This window comes from Podarcis muralis, chromosome 5 (assembly GCF_964188315.1).
Source record: "Podarcis muralis chromosome 5, rPodMur119.hap1.1, whole genome shotgun sequence".
In the NCBI taxonomy this organism is placed as follows: domain Eukaryota; kingdom Metazoa; phylum Chordata; class Lepidosauria; order Squamata; family Lacertidae; genus Podarcis; species Podarcis muralis.
The window spans coordinates 67,363,437-67,387,012 of record NC_135659.1 but is presented as its reverse complement, the minus strand read 5'-3'; the positions used below and the strand labels follow the sequence as shown (position 1 = coordinate 67,387,012).

Sequence of the window (23,576 nt, the reverse complement as noted above, 5' to 3'; positions counted from 1 at the left end):
TAACATGCATCAATATAACCAAGAGTGCCATTCTCCCACCATCAAAATCCCGAAGTTCAAACAGTAATGATCAGGGATTAGGAACCTGTGTTTATCCAGATGTTGCTGGACTCCAACTCCCATCAACCCCATCCAGCATGGCAAATGGTCAGGGATAATCAGGAGTTGTAGTGCAACAACTTCTAGAAGGCCAGACGCTCCCGATCCTAACAGTATACTTTTGGGGTGGCTGCCAAGCACCTACTTTATATCTGGGATATAAAGATTCTGACTGTGAGAAATCAAAGGTGTTGGTGGAATAAGTAGCTGCAACAACTTTTTTTTTTAAGTTACTCCATTGAGGTAATAAATACACTTTGGGAATTCCTTTGATTAAATCAAGTTTGCTCTAATTTGAATTTATTTTGTGTTAATGTGAACTTCTAGAATGCTTTCATATGCTTTATTTTTTACTTGTCTCAACCTTAAGGGAGGGACAGGCTACAAGAGTGAATGAATAAATGAACAAACAAACATTGTTTCAAACATCTGTCAGAAACTTACTGGTTGCTATGTGGGAAATCCAGTAGATGGTTCATTGTCACAAACTGATGGTTCAAAGTCTTCAGCGGAGTAATTCTCTTATCTGCATCAATTGTCAACATTTTCTTTAACAAATCAATGTACTCCCTTCGATCTGCCTTCTCTGCCAACATGTCTGTTCCCTCCAAATCTGTAGACATATTTACCTTGTAGGAGAAAAAAATTGGAACTTGATCTCTGTTGCATAAACCATTGATTTTATAGCAGGGAAATTACTAGATATACAATATACATTTATTCTAGGCTCTCAGAATGCAGAATCATTTCAACTTTAGACTCAGGATCTCATTCCTCCCTCTTCTAGTTTCTCTAATATATGGATGTTGGGGGGGAAATCACACTGTTATATAGAGCATGTTGAATAGAAGTGAAAATGAAATCTTACTCATGTTTACTCAGAAATAAGACCCAGTGAGTTCACTGGGGCTTACTCCCAAGAAGAGGGCACAGAATTGCAAACTTAATTCCTGAGGAAGGGGATATAATTGATTCCTATGTAGAGCAAGTGTAAAATACTACTGCTCTGGGTAATTATGCTTGTAGTATAAAAGGCATCATTATTTTTCTCAGCAGCTCACCTGCGCCATGTCATCCAAACAGTTGAAAATGTACTTCCGAGCTTCCTTTGATTTTATTCCCGTCTCTAATTCATGTTCCTCTGGAGTCTATCAAATAAAATACATGTTACAAGCAACTCTAACAGGGTTTTAGAGTTCAGTGCAATAAAAGCAAAGCTAGGTCAACAAGCAATCAGCCATTGACAAATGGAATGCCCTATGAAGCAGAAATGATAGGCCATCATAACCTTGCTACCTAAGCTTGTGAAAAATGACACTGTGCCAAATTAATGTTCTCATCTATATTCTCAAGGACAAATACAAGCCAACCTGAGCAAAGTATCATATATTTTACAAGGCAGCCATAATATGAAGCTTCAGATGTTTCTAAACAGTAGTTCAAACTCTGAAAGGTGATTTTAAATCACTGGATGGCTTTACAGCAAAGGGGATTGCAAAAGTGATTTTCTGACAGTATATCTTTTAGCAAAAAGAGGGTTTGTTACTGAAAAATTTTCTGAGAACTAATGTTAATGGCCTTAAATTTTCTAATAAGATGTTATTTTGCTGGTGACAAAGAGAGCCTTCTGTGTGTGAATCTTTGTAACTCTCTAAAAGTGCTCTCCTTTCCTATAACATTCAGCTGAACAAGTTAGTTGTTTTAAATTGTTTTTGACATTGTTTTGAAAGCTGTAACCCACCATGGGACCTTATGGCAAAGGGCAGACATTAATTAATACTAAAAAAATGAATGTAATTAAAATCAAGAATATTTTTTTTAAGTCCAGCCAAACGGAAAAGACTCGCTCCTGCATACAAATTAGTCACACCAATAGGTAGCTCTCTTTATTGTAACTGTTTCACTGGATGTGCCCAGAGAAGAAATACATTTGCCATTTGCTCAGTAGTTAAGTCTCACTGAATTTAATGGGGCTTCCTCGTAGGTAAATGGGGTTAGGTCTCCAACCAAAGTTATCTTAACCTAGTGGTGAACATGCAATAACTAAAGGTTTTTCCTCTACACAAGCTGCAAATACTGCTCTTAGACAATAAATTGAATGTCTGAAAAAAATAAAAACCTTTAGTCTCCACAATGGGTATCCCAAGTTTGGATCTCTGTTAAAAAACCTGCTTGTTTTCGTTCCTGCACTCAGTAAGTACTCAGCTGGAAGTCCTTGCGTTTGTGAAATGTAACGAATCTGCAATGGAAAAAAGAAGTAATCTATGATAAAGGCGAATGCTGTGTCAATAGTTAAATGCATTTCCTTCCAGAGGAAGGAAAACATACAGTGGGATCTTTTCTTTTTTTTTAAACTGCCTGTCAATATTCACTTAACAGATTACCATGCTGAAGCAAATACATTTCTTTGCAAACCTTAGTTGTTTAATATATTTTACTGCATTATGCAGTTCCAACCATATCTTGCATCAGATTCCCAATTTCTGGTTAGGGATGAACTGATTTCTAGACTGGACCCAGGAAACAATCATTTCCAGTGGATTCCAGTGTAGTGTCAATGAACTCTGATGGCTCCACAACATCTTGTGCAAGCATCTCAGAGATGGCGCGTTGAGAAGGCCTTGTCCCACAAGCAAGGCATAGAGCTTAAATGCTCTCATGTGCTGGATAACCTGAGCAGACCTGGTGCTCTACTTGCCTGCATTTAATTTGTGCAATTTTAACCAGCCTACTTTCAACAGCATATGATTAAAATCAATTGTACTGTATGTCCAAACCAGGGGTCATGGGTTGTTTCACTCCAAGCAAACCACGTCCAAGGTTTGTTCATTGATGCCACTATAAAATGTAATTTGTTTGTCCTGAAGAAAAGAATATAGCCCAGACCAATGGATTCATGGTAAACCATGAACAATGGTGTAATTGGAAATGGCAGTGAAAAATGTGTGTGCCTTGATCAGAGGAACCACATGACCCCCATCTACCCACCCAAATGAACATTCAAAAGAGCTATGGGGGAGAAGTGCTCATTGAGCTGATCCCACCAAGATGGATAGGCCAGGTATCTTGAACTGCAACTGTCTAAAAGTATGCCTGTAGTCACCTTAAGCAGAGGTAGGAGGGAGCAGCACTGATTCAGGCAAAGCACATCATCAGTGAATGTGTCCCATCCTCCTTCATCAGCAGAGAGGTGTTGTCATGGCCAGGGCAGAAGTCAGAATGTCAGCATATTATGTTATCTACCAGTAACCTATCCATTCAAAAGAAGTTTATACAGTTGGGTGATTTATATAATCCTGTAATTTCTGGTCTTGGGTATTGGAACTGAATGGGGCAATGCAAAGCACTACAACTAACCAGTGCTTCTCGCATGTGTCCATCTGAAAACAGTAGGACTATTGATCTAATCCAGCTCTCTAGATCAATTGTACAGTGCTCATGAATTAGATGTTTATAATCCAATCACAAATGCATTTGCAGTGCAATCCTAACATTATTTCCTCAGGCAAGCCTCAATGAGTACAATGGCACTTATTCCTGATTGAAGCTGCTTAGGACTGCAGGCTTAAATACCATGAAATCAGCTTAGGGCACCTTTTTGTTTATAAGAGTGTGGCTAAATTTGGACAGGCATTATCAAGTGCTAATGTGATATTAAATCCAGTTCCAAATATGAATTTAGATTTGAATGTAAACTATATAAATATCTACACAAACTTGCCTGGTCATATTCTGATGCTCCCGGGTACAGTGGCCAACCAAGAAACAGCTCAGCTATCACACAGCCCAGCGACCACATATCAATAGCTTCACAAAATGGCAAACCAAGGATGATTTCAGGAGCTCTGAAAAACATGCAATAGTATATTTGATTACTAACAACTTCACAAATCCCACAAACTTGACTGAATTAAAAAGTTTAGATTATCAAATGTATAGCCAAGAATGAATGAGCAAAACTGATTGCAAAACCAATAATCAGTGCTATGGCATCTTAAAGACTTTGATCCAGAGATGCTCTAGAGGTTTGAGGAACCCTCTGAAACAGGGTTTGAGGTGGCACCAGGTGCTGCCGAGGGGACTGCCAAATATCGCTTCAATCCCCATTCTGCTGACAGACTGTTCCTCTGAATCAAAGAGATTTGATACAACCACACTTCCCAAACTTCAAAGTAAAGCTTTTATGTTCGATTGTGTTTACTCTGTGGGCACAGAATCATGACTTTTCCACACAATCAACCTTTGGCTATATACTAATGCACTCACATTTGGAATAACTCAATGAATTAAATTCAATAGGAATAGCTCCTAAGTAATTACTGCTAAGGTATAAGATCCGCCTGTTTATGTTTTAAAGGCAATACAGTGAGAAAATGATCTGACAAATTTAGCACACAATTCACTACAACATTTAATTTCATATAGCTTAAGTCCAACGAATAAGACAAACATGGCTACATTGGAAAATAACAACTTCATTGCCAGATCTATAGGATTAAAGGTTTTATACCCAAAATAGAAGAAATGTGGTCATAAACATAAACTGCAGTTGACAACCAGGTCTAACCTCTCTACCCAGCTCCATGTTTCTTTACCTAGTTTCCTTTCCTTTAGGAAAACAGTGGTTATCCTATGTCACTCAGTGAGTTCTAAGGAGGAATTTGAACCTATACCCAAATTCATTATCCAGGGAACCATACAATGACCACACAAAAATGACAAGAGATCCCAGTGTTGGGTTGAAACACTACCGTAACACACACACCCAAGCATTGTAGGTATTAATCATCTTACAAGCTAGTCATATTCTCCCAGCAAACACAGGAAAATCAACAAAGTCACCAACTCAACCACGTGTGATATCAAGATGGACAGCAGTTGCCATTGAACTATTTGTAGTAAGTAGTAGATCAAATTTCCCTCCTTGTTCTAAATATATTTTGTTTAGATAACCAGCTGCATATTGTTATTTTCAGAGGCTTAAAAAAGGAATGACGTGTTTATACATGAATGGTGCTGGGAGGAAGTAGATCACAATCCTTGTCTTCGCAGTACATTTGAACAGGGGATTATGGATTATTGGGACTGAAAATCAGTCCTTTATTCTTATCTTACTAATGATGACTTGTTGGGAACAACCAACTCACAATACTGTTGGATCAGTCCATCAACATCTGATGGATAATTTAGAAGGATTGGGTCCAGCATCACTTTCGCTGTGCATGTATGCCAGTAGCCATACTCGGCAGAGTTACATCTCAACACAGCTCCTTCCTGGGAAGTGTTTTCGGGGTTGAAGGTACACACAGTAGACAATAAACACTCATGGATGCCATATAGATTCATTGAAGTGTATAAGTTTACTTGACAGGCATAAAAGCATATTGGCAGCAAACATATATACAGGCATTCACCACTGCTGTGGTCAAGGCAGCGAAAGTGATGCCAGACCCAATACTTCTAAAACATTCAACAGAGGTTGATGGATTGATCCAACAAATATCTGGTTCAGAAATAACATCAATCCAGACATCATGGCTTTCTTTTCCCAAAAGCCAGGAAGAGCAATGCAGGCATGATTTCACTTGTGCACAGCAAGCCATAGTTTATGCTTATGACAACATGACTACTGGGTACCCATTTGAATATCGCAGCTGCCTGACAAATCTGATACAAACATCTGAGCTTCCCAACACTCCAACACAGATACCACAATTTTAACGCCAAGAGTGTGGCTTACAAGTGCCAACGGCTATATGCCAGGTTGAACTCAAACTTGGGCACATCCAGAGTGATCTCAAACCCTTAAAATGTTTTAAGTGCTTATTCATGTGGCAAGGATGACTACCATTAGAGAAAAATGAATTCCCCTTGGGGATTTGTGTGGGCTTTTGAATTCTGGCTATGTTATTCAATCTACTGCATTTTACATCCCAAATGCTAGAAGCATAGAAGTTCCTTTTCTAAATGTCAAATAATGACATCCCCCCCCCCCGGCATCTGCAGTCTGCTTGAAGTAGTCAGGCTTCTGAGTTCCCACTCAACTTTAGCAACCTAGCTATTTGCAAAATATTTGTAAATATCTTTCAAGTTGAAAACTCAATTGGAAAAGAAACAGGAAAGGATAAATGGGAAGGAGACAGAAAGCTGACAGCCATGATTTCAGGAGACAATTTACCTATCAAGTGCCACAGGATGAATGCCGTGCAAAAAACAAAAAACCTGTTGTTTAAATAAATGAAATGGGTACTTACCTATAATAGCGTGATTGCAAGTAAGTAGAACACACAGCTTTCGACACATGACTTGCAGAGCCGAAGTCTATGACCTTCACCCTATATGGCTGGCGTACAGGATCAACAAGCATGATGTTTTCAGGCTTCAGGTCAGCATGTATTAGACCCAGACTTTTCAGTTTCATCAAGGCAGTGGCCACCTGCTGCAAAATTGGCCGAATGTATTTCAGAGGCAGGGGGCTAAACTTATTTTGTTTTAAGAAGTCGTACAAGTTTTGTTCCAGCATCTCAAACACCAGGCATGTGTGGTTTTTATGTTGAAAACACTCATAAGAGCGGACAAAGTTGTATTCATCAGCATTCTCACTACTCAGCCGGGACAGAATACTCACTTCAATCTGCCCCTGCCTGGCATAGGAAGGGTGGTTTTTCAGGATTTTGATAGCTACAATCTCCTTGGTGCTCCGCTTCCAGCATTTTGCCACCTGCCCAAATGTCCCTCGGCCCAAGAACTCCAGGACTTCATAGCTGTTTGTCATGGAACAAAGGATTTCATGCTGGACCAGCTGGTAATCCCCTTCGCCACTGGAACTACTGCTTTTCGTTGTTACAGTGGTGGTAGTGGCCGCAGCACCCACCGCAGGTCTGTTTTGCAGCATGAGAGGTGGATGTTCCTCAATAATTTGCACGCTACCGTTGCTGTCAACTTCCTCACTTTTCCTTTTTAATCCACATTTTTGGTACGGTTCCAGCAAAGCAATGTTAGCCCTGTGTGTTAGGGCCTGGCTGCTTTGGAACGACGTTGTTCCACCACTGCCTGTGCTGTCGGCTGCTGTGACCACAATGTGCTCAACTGAAGGAGCAGGGAGATGGAGGCTCTGGTCATAAGCAGGGATGCTGAAGTTTGCTACCTGGTGAGAGGAGCTGGCTGGCCCTTGAGCACCTGGGAGGTTTTTGCTGTGACTGTAATACTCGTCACCGTTACTCGGTCCTGAAACATCCCAGCTAGAGGGCTCCACTTTCAGTTTCTTGGCACTGCAGAAGGCACTCGAAGATAGTGATGGGGGGGAGAATACTTGAAGCTGAGAGGCCATACCTGAAGAGTAAACAAAGAGCTAATTAATGAATAAGCAATAAATATATCACACAACAAGAAATCACACTTGGGAAGAAGATCCAGATTCACAGCTCTCTTTTTACCCACTAAGTAATAATGGCGAGTGTGTGACCTCACCAAATGTTTCCCAAAGGTAACAAGGGAGATAGCTCTTTCCATAGATTGCCTATAGCTACACACAAACTGCCACATCAGCAGCTAACAATATTAGATTCTTGGTCACCCTGGCCAGCGGGTATCCATACATAGGAGGATCAGGAACAAAGAACAACAATATTTTTTGGGAGGGTACAACTTTCCTTGTAAGTGGTCAAATGCCTAGTTACAAGGAAAACTGCTGAAATGTTACTTTACATCAGGTGTAGGAAACATGTGAGTTAATAAAATGGCTTTGAGTAGATGTGCTGGTTAAAGTATTGTGGAGTTAATATTTGCATTAATTTGCTGTTTTATAGGTTCTATCATTTCCTTTATGCTCTACTACATACAACATGTGTAATCCACCTGACCACGACCAAACAAGTTGTCCATCCTACCTCTACCGAAATACAAACCACCTACAATTAAGGACAGAAGTCACCATGTTGTCCCAATAATTACTCCTATAGACTGGTCATGCTTCCCAAAGGATACTCCCCAACCTCACTCCTAGAAGCAAGTCATCGCTAAGGATACTTCCCAGATCCACAGCTTGACTGCTGAAAGTTTGTTTTTTTTTTAAACCAACTGGCTTTTAGTTCATTTCAAAGGTGCCTTGAGAACATGGAAGGGGGAAAAAAATTTTAAGTACAACTTAATGAAAACTAACACTGACTAGAAAACACTAACAAGCAGAAGGGAATATGCCTGACTTCACCATCAGTATTGCAAAAGGGACACCAACACTGCCTTCAATTAAGCAATGTCAGGATCAGATGCTACTCATGACTGGTGCTGATGAGCTGATATTTTCTTTTACTGTAGCTTTACTGTTTATATCTTGCTAAATTTCAATGCTGTGGTTCTATGTGATAAAAAGCAATATACATTAAAGTATTAGAAGTAAACACTAGCAATTTCATTATGGCAGGTTAAAGGTAAAGTCGCGGACGACTTTGAGGTTGCATGCTCATCTGGCTCTATAGGCCAAGGGAGCCGGCGTTTGTCTGCAGACAGCTTCTGGGTCATGTGGCCAGCATGACTAAGCCACTTCTGGCAAACCAGAGCAGTGCACGGAAACGCCGTGTACCTTCCCGCCGGAGTGGTACCTATTTATCTACTTGCACTTTGCCGTGCTTTCGAGCTGCTAGGTGGGCAGGAGCTGGGACAGAGCAATAGGATCTCACCCCATTGCAGGGATTCGAACTGCCGACCTTCCGATCAGCAAGCCTTAGGCTCAGTGGTTTAGACCACAGCGCCACCCGCGTCAGGTATGGAAGGTTACCTTCAGATAAAAACATAAATGGTCTAACCATTTATGTCTCAAGTGTCACAGAGAAAAGGCGGCAGGCTCCAACTGGCCCTTCAAAGTCCAGTCCAAATATTTGCTTGTTGTCAGGCCTATTTAGGGGGACAGATTTTAATCTGCAATGCCTTACAAAACAGGTTATGGACCAGCTACCAGCAGCCCAACTAGCATGGCCAATAGCTGGAGGTGAGGGGAAATATAGTTCAAAGCATTAGTTCCAAACATTCAGAGGGTAACCTTTTGATCATTTGCTTTTACAGTGAAAGGAAAGTAAGGCTCAAGAAAGGAGACTGGCAAACACTCTCTCCAACTTGCAGAGCCTGAATTTTAGAAACACGTGTTTTTAAAGACTAACAGAGCATTTGCCAACAGCTATTCAAGCCACGTTTCCTGCAAGACCTTAGTAGTAGTATGACACCAGAGACCACAGCCAATTCACACGTTTCTTTTGACTGTGACTAAAGTTTAGATGCTTTCATAACCGTTCTCATTTTGCAAACTAGTTTCCCCATTTTGAAACAGTGGTTCATTCACAGAAGTGTTGACACTTTTGTGCCAGCTAACACTGAAAAGTTTGCTAGGAGTAGAAACAATGCCAATGAAGCAACTTATTCCATCAATACAATTTGACATTGTCCATAGAGGACACTGACAAGCTTCTGCTTGTGTCATCATTCATAATGGCCCATGTAAGCCGCCGCTCTTTTACTCACTGACCTGATTCACACAACACAAAGCACATGAACAAGCAAGCATGCAGGTTCCCAAAGACAAGACTGGTTGCTTTGCTCCTCTTCTGAGCCTGATACTGTGGTTTGGCTTAGCCATTATGTCAAAATGCAGGCTTGCCGTTTTATTTCAATCCAGGCAAACCATGAGCCATAGTTAATATTTATAGTTAATATTTATTCTATGGCTTACTACTCATGGTTTGTCTGGGGAGATAAGCAGCAAGCCTAGGTTTGGACATAATGCTAAGCCAAACTATGGTTTAGCTCAGAGCAGTGCAACAACAGCGTTAGAGAAGCAAAGGAGCCATGTTCTTCTCTCTGCGAATTCACATGTTTGCTGTTTCATATTAAGCCATTGTTTGGCTTACTGCTACAAGTAATCTGGGCAGGTCAAAAGAGCAGCTCTGAAAAAAAGTGTATCAATTTACTTAGTAGGGAGTTTTATGTAGGATTTTGGGTATGTCACTACATGCAGCTATGAAGACTGCCAAATTAACTCATTGTTGCCAGCGATGATGAGACACTATCCAGAGGAAGTTACACACACTTGAACAACCAATTTAAAGTATGCTTTGGTCTCTTCTAGAATGCACATATAGAATTCAAGTATGTCTCATCAGACATGTGGATTACCCCAACATGAAAACAGGGTGTTCCTTAAAATCTTTTGTGATGTGCTGGAAGACCAAGACAGTCAGAAAACAAGAAAACATGACACAGGACAAAAGCCTGAGCCAAAGCAGCCATTTCAAAACCCTGCATCAGACTGCCAACTGAAGTGACACACACATTACACAATATAAAGATACCAATTCCTGGAAATAATAACTATCCTAAGCACTGGCAGCCTAATGCTCAACTGGCTATTCCATTATCAATTTGAGCTTTTAATGCAGGATGGCAAATGTGACCTAACAGGCATTGCTGAAACCTGGTGGGATGAGAATCATGACTGGAATGTAAAAATTGAGGGGTATCACCTATTCAAAAGGAACAAACCAAACAGGTAGGGAATAGGAAGAGCATTACATCTAAAGCATGTATACACTTTTTAACAAATCCATGACCTGGAGAATTTAAGGCATATTGAGAGTACATGGATAAAAATTGTAGGAGGGGAACAAAAGTGACCTGACTGCAGGTGTCTGCTATAAACCTTCAAGCCAAACTGAAGAGTGGATGGTGCCTTCCTACAGCAGATTACCAAACACTCAAAAAGGAGAGTTCTAGTAGTCATGGGAGACTTCAACTACCCTGATATATGCTGAAACTCTAACTCTGCCAAGAATGTATGGTTCAACAAATTCCACCACCGGCAATTTCATTTCCCAGAAGATGGAAGAAGCAACATCTCTTGGACCTCTTTCTCACCAACAGGGAGGAACTGATTGACAAAGTGGAAGTACTGGGAGGAAGTGATCATGTCCTCTCATGTTTCATTATACAGAGGCAAGGGAAAGCTGAGTGTAGTTGGACATGCACTCTGGGATTTCTGAAGGCTGATTTCAAAAAGCTTAATGAACTACGGGGAGAGATCCCATGATCAGAAATTCTAAAAGGGAAGGGAGTCCAAGATGGATGGGGGTTACTTAAAGGTGTAATACTGAAGGCACAAAGGCAGACAATTCCAACAAGAAAGTAAAGTAGGAGGCATTTAGTGCGGCAGCATAAGATCTTATGGATGATATTTAAGAACAGCATGTATTAGAAATGGAAGAAAGGAGAAATAATGAAGGAAGAGTATACAGTTGCAGGGAGAAGTCTGGTGGGCCAAACCTCAGAATGAGCTCAGGCTTGCAAAGAAAGGTGAAAAATACAAGAGGGTTCTTTGGCTATGTTTGAAGCAGAGAAAGAACAAAAAAGTAGTAGTCCGCTGCATGGAGTAGCGCTATGGGCGATAGAGAGAAGGTGGAACTGCTTAACACCTACTTTGTCTCGTCTTCACCCAAAAGGAAAGCAGTGCCCAACCTGGTGATAACAAAATAAATGATGCAAGGAGAGAGCTGAGGCCGAAGATAGGAAAGAACACCTAGCTACTTTAAATGAATTCAAATCTTCAGGGCCTTGGAGAACCTGTGAGGTTCCTGCAGTCTGGGGGCAGGTAAATGTCCCCACCTTTAAAAAGCAGGGGAAAGAAGACCCAGGTGATCAGCTTAACAGTGATACCAGGAAGTAATAGTACCACTGTATTCTACCTTGGTCAGACCACACCTGGAATCCTGTGTCCAGTTCTCAGCACCACAATTCAAGAAGGATATTGACAAGCTGGAACGTGTGCAGAGGAGGGCAACTAAACTATTTCTTCCAGATACCGAGAACAGTAGTATGTTTAGTTTTTCTGAGATCAGCTAATCCATTTGTTCAAGCTGCCTCAGTGGATTAAATCGGGAGAGGTCTTCTCTTCCCCGCCCCCCAATTATGCTTTAACCACTCACTGCAAACATCTTTCATATCTTACTGTAATTAAGCCAGGTTGTAGTAAAAGTGACTGCTCTGATCTCTAAACCAAGATAGCAATGTCTTGTACACACTGTGATTCAAGGGCAGATTAAAGGAACAACATGAATGTTTTCTCTGTGATTTTGGCAAAGACTCAAGTGTTTTCAAGAGCTAAAATCCTTTCCAACAGTTTATTCCAACTCTGTCAGGAGCATGTGGCATGTAAAAACCAGTAGTTAAGAAGGGATGAGTTTGGCTCCAAGAGATGGCCCTTCAACTTCTCACTCCCAGACAACATCTGTCCCCAAGGATAAATGCTGTACTAAAAACATCATATTAAGTTTCAAAGAACAACCACAACACACGTTTCAATTTCAGTAAAACACTTTTATCAGTATCCAGGAAACTGTTTTAACTCCCACCCCATTTTGTATGTAAGCTAGGTCAGATGCCACAATGGCAATGTTCATGTTTTATAAAAGTGATCTTAATGCAAAATGCTATCAGTAAAAATGAGCACATTTTTGCTACCACCAATTCTTCAGCCATGTCAACAAGTTCACACTAGCCACTCATCTAGTTCTAAAAAAAATATTAGGGTGTGATCTCCACAGTGGCAGGTTCTGCATTTCAGGGTGTTGTGACCTAGATAGCTTTAGAGGTAGGTGGGACTGCACTAATACAGTGTTACCTCAGATTACATACGCTTCAGGTTACAGACTCCACTAACCCATAAATATTACCTCGAGTTAAGAACTTTGCTTCAGAATGAGAACAGAAATCGTGCAGCGGCGGCGCGAGGCCCCATTAGCTAAAGTGGTGCTTCAGGTTAAAAACAGTTTCAGGTTAAGAACAGACCTCCAGAACAAATTAAGTTCTTAACCCGAGGTACCACTGTATAGCAGATTTCTATACAGATCTCTTCATTTACTACATCAACACACATCCAGAGCTTATGAAGATACCACAGTCAGGACCTAGGTAAAGGTAAAGGTACCCCTGCCCGTACGGGCCAGTCTTGCCAGACTCTAGGGTTGTGCGCTCATCTCACTCTATAGGCCGGGAGCCAGTGCTGTCCGCAGACACTTCCGGGTCACGTGGCCAGCGTGACATCGCTGCTCTGGCAAGCCAGCACAGCACACGGAACACCGTTTACCTTCCCGCTAGTAAGCGGTCCCTATTTATCTACTTGCACCCGAAGGTGCTTTCGAACTGCTAGGTTGGCAGGCGCTGGGACCGAACGACAGGAGCGCACCCCGCCGCAGGGATTCGAACCGCCGACCTTTCGATCGGCAAGTCCTAGGTGCTGAGGCTTTAACCCACAGCGCCACCTGTGTCCCTAATAGTCAGGACCTAGACTACATAAATATTTGGTTCTGTACAAGGCATTTAGCTTTTGTTCATAAGCAGGAAGTAAAATTAAAGCTATATTCTGCTTCAAGCAATGTAGTACAATACTTGCTTTAAGATGTTAATATAAAGCATGTTATCCCTCATGCACTTTGTGGGGTCTTAGAAAATATCTTTAAGTGCACATGCATCAGCCTCACCAACAAAATATCAATAATGAATAAGAGCATTTTTAGAACCTTTACTCACTTCATAATGCCTACTCCAATTGATGATTTCAAGGCCCAAGTTGTTTCCTATGATAAACTCAGAGGCCCCGTTATAGATCTTGCAAGTAAATTGACAATTGTTTTATAGCCTGAGGAACAAACTAAGGCCAGTTTTTTCTACAGTTGATAATATCAGGTTTTGGCTTTAGTCTAGCTACAGAATTTTTCTATTTATACCTGTACCCATCTAGGAACACTGAAACAGGTTATCTGGATACCCTCTGAATACAGCACTAAATACCTGCTTTGACTCCAAGCATAATCATTCTGTGATGTATTTAATAATAACATTTGCAACAGAATGCCACAATGCATGCAAAGCATTTGAGTTTATCAAAACCACCAGCTGTAAACCAAGAGTTCACTTGTTCAGCTACTAAAATGTCAAGTATTCTCATAGTGAAAACTTTTGCTATGGGAACAGAATCACAATACCACTGAGTGGAATTCATATGAGCACATTTTACTAAAGAATGACTTACCGTATTTTTTGCTCTTTAAGACTCACTTTTTCCCTCCCAAAAAGTAAGGGGAAATGTGTGTGCGTCTTATGAAGCGAATGCAGGCTGCACAGCTATCCCAGAAGCCAGAACAGCAAGAGGGATTGTTGCACAGCGCTCCCTCTTGCTGTTCTGGCTTCTGAGATTCAGAATATTATTTCTTCTTGTTTTCCTCCTCCAAAAAATAGTTGCGTCTTATGGTCTGGTGCGTCTTATAGAGCAAAAAATACTGTACACTTTGGTTTTTCTACTTGTTAAAACACGTTAACATTTTTGCTAAAGGTTCTAGTTCAGTTCAACAGAACCGCCTAGCAATCCCCCTGCAGCTCTCCCTCACAAAAATCTCCAAGTAGGGCATCCGAAACTCTGCTACAGGGGAGGGCATTCTGCTACAGGGCAGGGTGAGGAGCAGCAGAAGTCTTTTTAATATGTTGATTTTCTTTAGAACGTTTTCTTAAAGCGTGCTTTAATATTTGTATAATAAATGTGCTTTAATATTTCTGATAAGCCACCCCACCTTGGAAGGATATATATCTTGAGAGGGACGATAAAAACGATGGTAATAATTAAATGAAAAAGCACAAGTACAGGAAAGCTGACGATGGCGGTAGAATATGCCTCTGGAGTAAGTTCTTAAAAGGGACTTATATCAATGAACTGTAGTTTAAACTTGGCAGAGGCGGAAAGCGGGGGGGAGAGAGAATATGAAAATGCCCTGCCCACTCACTAACCGGAGGCCCCAGCGACGGGCGTAATGGGAAAGGATTACACAGCGCCCCACTCGCTGGACATTTGTTTTTTACAGTGGGGAGGGGAGCCTCGTGAATTAACAGGTTGTTACGGAGCGGGGGCCGCATAAGCAAGAGAAATACAGGAACCCGAATCCCAAGAGCTACGCTATCTGGCTGGTAACGCTCGGCCTCCGCCTCCCCAACCAGGCCTCAGCGGCCCTCGAGTGCGATGATGGCGGCCTCTGAACCCGAGAAGCGACCTGCCCACAGCCCACGACAGAGCGCCGTCCCCGCCCGCTGCATCCCACCCCGAGGCCTCCCCGCGAGGGGCCGCGCGTGCACTTACTCGCCGCCGTTGGGGGTGTCTCAGCCACGGGCCGGGCCGGGAGCTGCCTGCCGGTGCCGGGGGACGAGCGGGCGCATCCTAGCCCCGGGACACGGGGCCGGCCCGGGCAAGGGGGAGCGCGACCGCCGCGACCTTCTCGAGGCGGCCGGCACAGGGGCAGCCCCGGGGCCTCTCGGATGCCGCTGACGCCAGGCTTCGGCCCCCGTCGCCCGCCCGCCAGCGAGCCCGGCCCGGCCCCCGCTGCTCTTCCAGCCGCCGCGCCCTCTGGGCCCCTCCGCTCAGCCCAGCTGCTCCCGCTCCGTTCCGCGCCCCTCTCTCGACTGAGTCAGGCGCAGCCAGCCGAGCGCAGCACGCCAGCTAACGCCTCACGCTCCGAGCGCCGAGGCGGAAGCAGCCGAGCGCCGAGGCGGGGATGCGAACAGCCGCTTTCTTTTTTTCCCTCCCCCCGCTCTCCACGTGATCAGCGGCGGTTGAGCCGCGCCGAGGAATCGGGGCTCGCCGTCGTGACGGGAGACATTTTCTCCGATTGTCGCGGCCGCGATACGTTACAAAAAACGCAAATCATAAGCACGCAGCCCCTCCCCAGGCACCCGGATCCATCTTATTTGGGGAGGGGGTGGGGGAAAGAGAGATACAACCCTGGACAAACAGAGCCCAGATACTAGGTGCGTTTCCAATGGAAACGGCAAACCCCGCTGCCCTTGAAAGGAGCGCCTCCATGTTAAGTGCGCCAAGGCACAGGCCGAGAACATGGAGGGTTGGCTTCCCCGAGCCTAAACCCAGGAGACGGGCCCTGGTGGCGGGACCTGCCGCCCGTGACGCAGCTGAGCACGGCCTGAAAGATCAGCCGGGGCACCTTGTTCGGGAGCGAGATCCGCCGGCCGCGGGGGGAGCCGCTTTGGGGCGCGCAGGCACGGGCAGACCGCCGTCCTCTTCCGCGGCTGCTTCGCCTGCAGCATCCTAAAGGAAAGGCTCCCCTTTGTGGCTTCACGCGCCACGTGGCTCCCCCGCCACAGCTCGACCCCAGCAAGCTGCACAGCGCCGCACTTACGTTTTTTCCATTTCGACGCGGTTATCACCCCGCTATATTCAGTTCCTCGATCGCGCCTTTTACTTGCCATCTTCACGCGGGTTAAGATCAGCTGAGCCCAAGTTCCCAAGTTTCTCGCCTCTGGATCGGCACAGGTCCTCTCTCTGTGTGTGTGATCAAGCCCAACCGATCCGCCGAAGTCCTAGACAACGACTGCAAGGGATAGGAATCCACTCCGAACTTGCCTTCAGGATGATTCTAGAGTTCTTTGCGCTTCCAAACGGCCAACGAAGTATTTTTACCGGTCCTGAGAGCAACCGCAACCGGTGTTGGAAGAAACACCAGGCCATTTCTGGAGAAGCCAGCCTTTATATAGTCGACTCTGATCTCACCTGGCCAGAACAATACAATTCAAATGTAAATCACATCACGTTTTAGCGCCTTTGTGAATAAAGTTTTAAGTGCTTCACGCTTAGTCCTACGGTCCAATCAACATTAACGCAGATCAGCCTTTTGAGGGGCAAATCTAATCAGCAAGAGTAGTTGCCAAGAGGGATAACGGAATATAGTAATATAATCTGTAGTTGCAAAACACTCTTAATGCTGTGATCCTGCAGTTTTGCTAAGGCAAGGGAAGTTTAACGTTCTTGTAAATTGAAATCTGAAAGGGGCTAATGGTCATGAGATAACATGCTCATTTATCATGGCTTCTACAAGCATTTAGCAATTCAGTACATTTGCCTAGGGCAAAGTTAAATAAAGTTTACTATCCTTATTTTACAGATGGCTCCAACAAACAGTTCAACATTTCAATAGGGTACAAGTATACAGAACAAGTAGGCTCAATTTTAAGTACAAAGCCACTCTGCCTCCATTATTCCCCTCTAAACAGAGTCAGTATCTGCAATAAAAATTAACAAAGATATTAGTTTCAACTTAGAATTAATAAACACTGAAGGATTTGCACTGGCTACAAAGGAACGCTTTGGGGTTTTTTCCAGCTGGGGCTGGATGCTCTCTAGGCCAAACACCAGGACCCTGCAGCTCAGGGATGCCCCAAATGACCACACAGATGATTGGGCAGCAGCAAACAGGGCTAGTTCAGAGCCCATCAGGGCTGACACTATTCATTGCAGAAACCTTTCTTTCTTACTATTTTATGGCCCAGAGACAGCTGGCCAGGCATGTACATAATGCTCTTTAAAGAAAAAAACTTTTAAAATGTATTATTCTTTTCTACTACAAAATGGTGCTTATTCCCAAGTGAATTTATTTACCACCCAGGCAGGAGAAGCAATGCTCATTTTGTTCCTGCAGTCATGATGCTATGATTTAAGTGTGTTTAAAATGCAAAACTGCACATGCTCAGAGCATGTTTTTAAAATGAGGGTTGGCATGCTTCCCCGCCCCCCTCAACGTGATAGCAGTGTGGGGGAGGACAAAAAATAAGTGTTAATTTGGACCTTCACAACTGAAATATCTTTCCTTACAATATACGGGCTCAAGAGGAAAAGGGGGGCATTCTTCCCTTTTCTACTTTCCAGTACCATGTCTAGTAATAAAAATGATCACATTTTAGTCTAGAAACCTTTATCTAGTACAGCAGAGAAATGTTTGTGGGAATGGGAACAAAAACACTGTCCTTTCTCCCTCCCCCAAGGCCTGCACAGAAGTATTTTATTATATATCCCCATTAGTGCTAAACTGCCCATTTTACTGTAACCTACTATCCTCTCTTGAGTACATCTCTCTTTTATAAACTGAAACATTACTTAAGAGTTTCAGGTGGAGTCTGTTAGGCACAGAAATAGCTGGGTTACTGAAGCTTAAAATCCCATTTCTCAGGTTGCTTTTAGACTTTACGCATGAGAGGAGCAAAGGCAAATGCCTTGTGCTTCCTGGGTCTGCCCCTCTCTGTCATGTCTAAAGTAGAAATTTGATGCAACCTTTTGCTGTGAGATGTACACGCTATCCCCAAATTGTCTCCACACACCCCCAGTAGAGTTCCTTCTTTTTAATAGCTGCATGAGATGCTAAAACGGTAAAGCTTTCCTAGCATAGGTATATAGTAGTGGAGGAGAAAGCATCACCTATTTAGTATCTTGCTGCGCAGCAGCTAAAGACACAAGGCCCAGCTACTACATGCAACATAACACACCAAGCAAATGGTTTCCAGCTCAGTGTTAGAGCATCTACTTTGCATAATAATAATAATAATAATAATAATAATAATAATAATAATAATAAATTTTATTTATATCCCGCCCTCCCCAGCCGAAGCCGGGCTCAGGGCGGCTAACAACAATAAAACAGTACAAAAGTACAACATAAACAACATTCTAAAATCATTCATTATAAAAATTAATTAATTCAAGGCACTAGCAACCATTGGGCCAGAGGTCTGCGAAGATTGCCGAGGGAGGGAGTCAGGCTGTGCCCTGGCCAAAGGCCTGGTGGAACAGCTCTGTCTTGCAGGCCCTGCGGAAAGATGTCAAGTCCCGCAGGGCCCTGGTCTCTTGTGACAGAGTGTTCCATACTAGAAAGTCCTGGGTTCAATCCCAGGCAGCTGCATGTAGGGCTGGGAGAGAACCAGTTCTGAAATCCTGGGGAGCAGCTGCGAATTGGTGTGGATCATACTAATGCGAGAAGGATCAATGGTCTGACTCAGGATAAGGCAGTTACCTTTTTGGCTATTTTCTAGTGTTGGTATAAAAAGGTAAAGGACCTCTGACGGTTAAGTCCAGTCGTGAATGACTCTAGGGTTGCAGTGCTCATCTCGCTTTACTGGCCAAGGGAGCTGACGTTTGTCCGCAGACAGTTTTTCCAGGTCATGTGGCCAACATGACTAAGCCACTTCTAGCGAAACCAGAGCAGCACACAGAAACGCTGTTTACCTTCCCGCCAGAGTGGTACCTATTTATCTACTTTTACTTTGACGTGCTTTCGAACTGCTAGGTTGGCAGGAGCTGGGAGCGAACAACAGGAGCTCACCCCGTCGCGGGGATTCAAACCACTGACCTTCCAATCAACAAGCCCTAGGCTCAGTGGTAGCAAGTTTTATTGATAGCAGAATTAGTGGCTGCCCTCCAGATCTTTAATAAACATTCAAAGCTCACACACAGTACACCCCAAGGATTAGGAGAATTACAATTAGTTAAGAAAGGCATTTTAGGTCTGTGAGAAGTAAAGTACAGTTCCCAGGATTCTTTGGGCAGCGGTAAATATGCTTTAATGGTATGGTGTGTATGCAACCAGTGTCACATTCTTGCAAGGGATTCTTAACTTTGTTTCCCCTAAATTGGAGTAAGACATGTCAAAAGCATCTGAATAGTAGCCTTTTCACCTTCCTGAAAGCCGTGTTGTGACCAGAAACAGTATTTTACAGGGGAAAGTGGCTGAAAGTTAAACCCTTAACAAGAACACATCCAGATGCAATCTAGGGATTGCAGAGGGGATCAGGGAGCTGCTAAGAAAACTCTAGAACCATTTCTAGTCTCTAAGAGTCAAAGTCCTAAACCAGGGGTAGGCAGCCTAAGGCCCGGGGGCCGGATGTGGCCCAATTGCCTTCTCAATCCGACCTGCGGACGGTCCGGAAATCAGTGTGTTTTTACATGAGTAGACTGTGTCCTTTTATTTCAAATGCATCTCTGGGTTATTTGTGGGACCTGCCTGGTGTTTTTAAATGAGTAGAATGTGTGCTTTTATTTAGAATGCATCTCTGGGTTATTTGTGGGGCATAGGAATTCGTTCATATTTTTTTCAAAATATAGTCCGGGGCCCACCACATGGTCTGAAGGATGGGGGACCGGCCCCCTGCTGAAAAAGTTTGCTGACCCCTGTCTGAACCTTTGAAATTCATAAAGTTTCCTTCCAAGCCAGTGCTTCACCTGGGATTGAGGCATTAACACGATAAAAATAAAAAGGGGTTGATGGCCCATCTGAGAGGAATTCTTGGGCCTGGGCAGACAGAGGTTGCCATGGTGATGAAGTGTGTGTTTGAGGTGACAGGAAAAGAGACTCTTTAGAGCAAGGTGTGTTGGGAAGAAGAAAGAGAGAGAAAAGACTGAGATCCATCTTGTATAGGTTCCCTGAAGGCTGGCCGGGAGAGATGCCAATGACGCCATTGCTGATGGTCTGGGCACTGGCCAGATCCAAACCTGCTTTCCTTCAGCAAACTGGCTGCATCATGCTTTTTCAGAGTACAGCACATGAGTGTGTTGTAAATGAAAATCTGCCCTCTTCCCTTATGGGGTATCCAAGAGCCCATATAGTGTCCTTACGTAGGTTCCCTATTGGTAGGAGAAAATAACAGAGGCCAACCAGAGAATATTGAGAAGCAAAGCAGCTAGTAAGCCTGGTCTTTATTCTTCTGTTGCAACAGGGTCCTCACTCCCCACACGCAGGAGGGAGGAACCCAGAACAATGGCGCTCAAGGCCTTATATAGACATTTTTAATTCTCTGCCCTGGAGCTCAAGACCACCCCTCCATACATCACAGAAGGGGTGTAACCCAAGACGGGCCCCCACAAACATCATATCTGCATCACAGAAAAGGTGTTGTTTTTCCTGTCCGCCAGGTTATCTGATTGCCTTTACTGATAGCCTTCTCTGATAGTCTATCACTCATTGAAATGCTGATTACTCTATTCCTGAGACAATGGGAAGGCTCCCTGACCCCGCCCCCTCCTTGCAGAGAAAACATTTGGTCGGTTTGGGAATCAAAAATGATTTCAGGTCAGTCTTCCTGTGCTGATCTATGTAAATGCTTGGTTGGTACACTTATGAACATTAAACATATACCGTATTTTTCGCCCTATAGGACGCACCGGCCCATAGGACGCACCTAGATTTTTTTTGGGGGGGGAATAAAGGGGAAAAAATTATTTCCCCCCACAGGCACGGGGCTGGTGTGGGGGAAGCCCGAGCTTCCCCCTCCCCCCAGCCCCCAGAACAGGTCCCAGAGCCATGCCGAAGCTGCGTGCAGCTTTGGCATCGCTCTGGGAGCTTGCGGGGCTGGAGGAGTGCTGCGCCTCCCGCTGTTCCCCGAGTTTGCGGGGCTGGCAACGGGGAGGAGCAGGCTTCTCCCCCCGCCAGCCTTCTAACCAAGTCGGGGGACAGCGGGAAAGGCGCGCTGCACCTTCCCGCTGTCCCCCGAGCTTGTGGGGCTCGCGGTGGGGCTCTCCTGAAGCCTGGAGAGCGAGAGGGGTCGGTGCGCACCGACCCCTCTCGCTCTCCAGGCTTCAGCGACATCCTGCATTCGCCCCATAGGACGCACACACATTTCCCCTTCATTTTTGGAGGGGGAAAAGTGTGTCCTATAGGGCGAAAAATGCGGTATCTAAGACCTCAAAATTCCTATCACAATATCCCTCCTTTGAGGCTAGAATTTTTCTTTAAAAATTTTGCCCCACAAATAATAACATGGTACGTTGTAAATGGATGCCTTTGTGTAAATATAGGATATCGCATAAAAATAACACATGTTACATTTTGCTACTGAATTACTTGCGGCATTCTAACACTTTGGAAGAAACATTTACTCAATAGTGGTCTATGCTTTTCACTTAGCAGGAAGGTCCAATAACGATTGGAAATGCAGTTTGTTTTGTTTCTGCCTTTTTTGTGTGTTCTCAGGTGTCAAACTTAGCTCTCCCCCATCATACCACAGCAGGAACAATCCCTGGTGAATCCGTTTAGGGCTTTCATATAGACCATGTCACCTTGCCATAGGTTTGGACATGTCGTGAGAGAGATGTCCTGCCTTGACCTTTCTATGGGATTTTATTGTTATAGGCTCTGGTCTTCCACTATGGGGAAGTTGCTCACTTGGCCTTAAGGGACAAAAAAGGTAGTTGCAGTCTAGGTACACTTGTCGAATTCAATCTGAGTCCAATTAGAATTTAGATAGCACCATGGTTTTCAACTTTTCAAACCAATCTGTAAAAAAACATTCTAAAAAGGGCACCTGTCCAAATTAGTCAATTTAACTCTATAAGGGATCATTCCTGCTAAATCAAGGCATATATACCTTCATGCATCTGCTATTTCATGGATCCTGAAGCTTGCCTTTTTGTGTGTGAAATGAATTAAAATAATTTAAAAATGGTTAGAGAAGGTTGGCACACTTCAGAGTGCCAGGTGGAACATGATCTAATCTAAATACTGGATTACGCAATAGCCTGATCTATTAGAAGGCTCAAAATGCATGAGAATCCTCCACTGGTGTAAGCAATAAGACACTATACATTGAACATAAAAACAATTACAGGACACACAATAATTGGGTCCCCCCTTTGTGGAACTAACATACTGTCAGACACATTTTAGCATTCCTACATACCGTAATATCACACAACAAACTAATGAAATATCAGTTGCATATCTTGAGGCAATCGTGATCTTTTACATATCTTTTCAATCCTGGAGCACAGAATCTTGAGGTTTAAACGTGAGAGAGTGTCCTTGCAATTCAACTTTTCCCCCTTTGTCAGCCCCCCTCCCACGTCAGTCTATATCCTTTGGAAAGAGATAGCTGTGGCCACTCTGGTGTCTTTTGTTGTTGTTGCTGCATGTAATAAATAGCCTTGTAATCAGGAGGAATTGGGCTGAGCGTTTTCCATCATTGGGTCTGCATTAACATTATGTAGAAGGGATATCCTGTAAGGGTTTTTCAGGGGACTTAAAGCCACAGTTAGAAAAGTAAGGGGGGAAAGCCAAAAATATATATATATATATCTCCTAGAGTTATCTTAGGAAACTACAAATAATAAAATCTTACTGTGTTAAGCATTTTATTCCTTTGAATATTATTATCACATTTCCATATAATTATTGTTATTATCTACTAAGTTTGCTTTCCTTCACTTAGTTACTCCACATAGACAGGAAGAAAAGGGTAGAAATACAAGAAAGGTGAAAACAAAAATATAAAATTAGATTACCAGTCAGATGAAAACGGACTTGACACAAAGACATCAGATTTAGAGAAGAATTATTATTAAATAATACAAAGATATTATCAAAACCACACAGATTATTACTGGACTGAAAAATGGGAAAAGGCTTAAAATTCACCATGTGCTATCTGATAAAAGAGAACTTCATGAAAATAGCTTACATATGGTACCTGATCCCATCCAAATCAGTCAGAATAAATACATATCAGCAATAAGTTTTGGAGATGCAACAAAATGAAGGAGCCTTATTCAACATGTGATGGACATGTCCCCAAAGTAAAAAAAAAAAAAGGACATGACCTATGAGGAACCAAAAATAAATAAA

General features: G+C 43.3%; 1 protein-coding gene across 6 annotated transcripts in view; it reads right to left on the bottom strand.

Moving 5' to 3' along the window:
• The window catches only part of HIPK1 (homeodomain interacting protein kinase 1), a 44,409-nt gene extending 27,919 nt beyond the window's left edge, over nucleotides 1-16,490 (bottom strand). For 3 of the 6 annotated variants that reach the window (XM_028734538.2, XM_028734542.2, XM_028734543.2), the window contains exons 1-6: nucleotides 16,122-16,227; nucleotides 6,354-7,431; nucleotides 3,821-3,944; nucleotides 2,219-2,338; nucleotides 1,161-1,247; nucleotides 544-728 (exon numbers count right to left, since the gene is read on the bottom strand). In XM_028734538.2, coding sequence (XP_028590371.2) covers nucleotides 544-728; nucleotides 1,161-1,247; nucleotides 2,219-2,338; nucleotides 3,821-3,944; nucleotides 6,354-7,431; nucleotides 16,122-16,224 — 1,697 coding nt within the window. In that variant the 5' untranslated portion in view covers nucleotides 16,225-16,227. Of the gene's footprint in view, nucleotides 1-543; nucleotides 729-1,160; nucleotides 1,248-2,218; nucleotides 2,339-3,820; nucleotides 3,945-6,353; nucleotides 7,432-15,265; nucleotides 15,582-16,121; nucleotides 16,228-16,316 lie in introns of those variants that run through there. The other 3 variants (XM_028734540.2, XM_028734537.2, XM_028734541.2) reach the window with 3 other exon arrangements.
• Nucleotides 16,491-23,576: the final 7,086 nt, after the last annotated feature.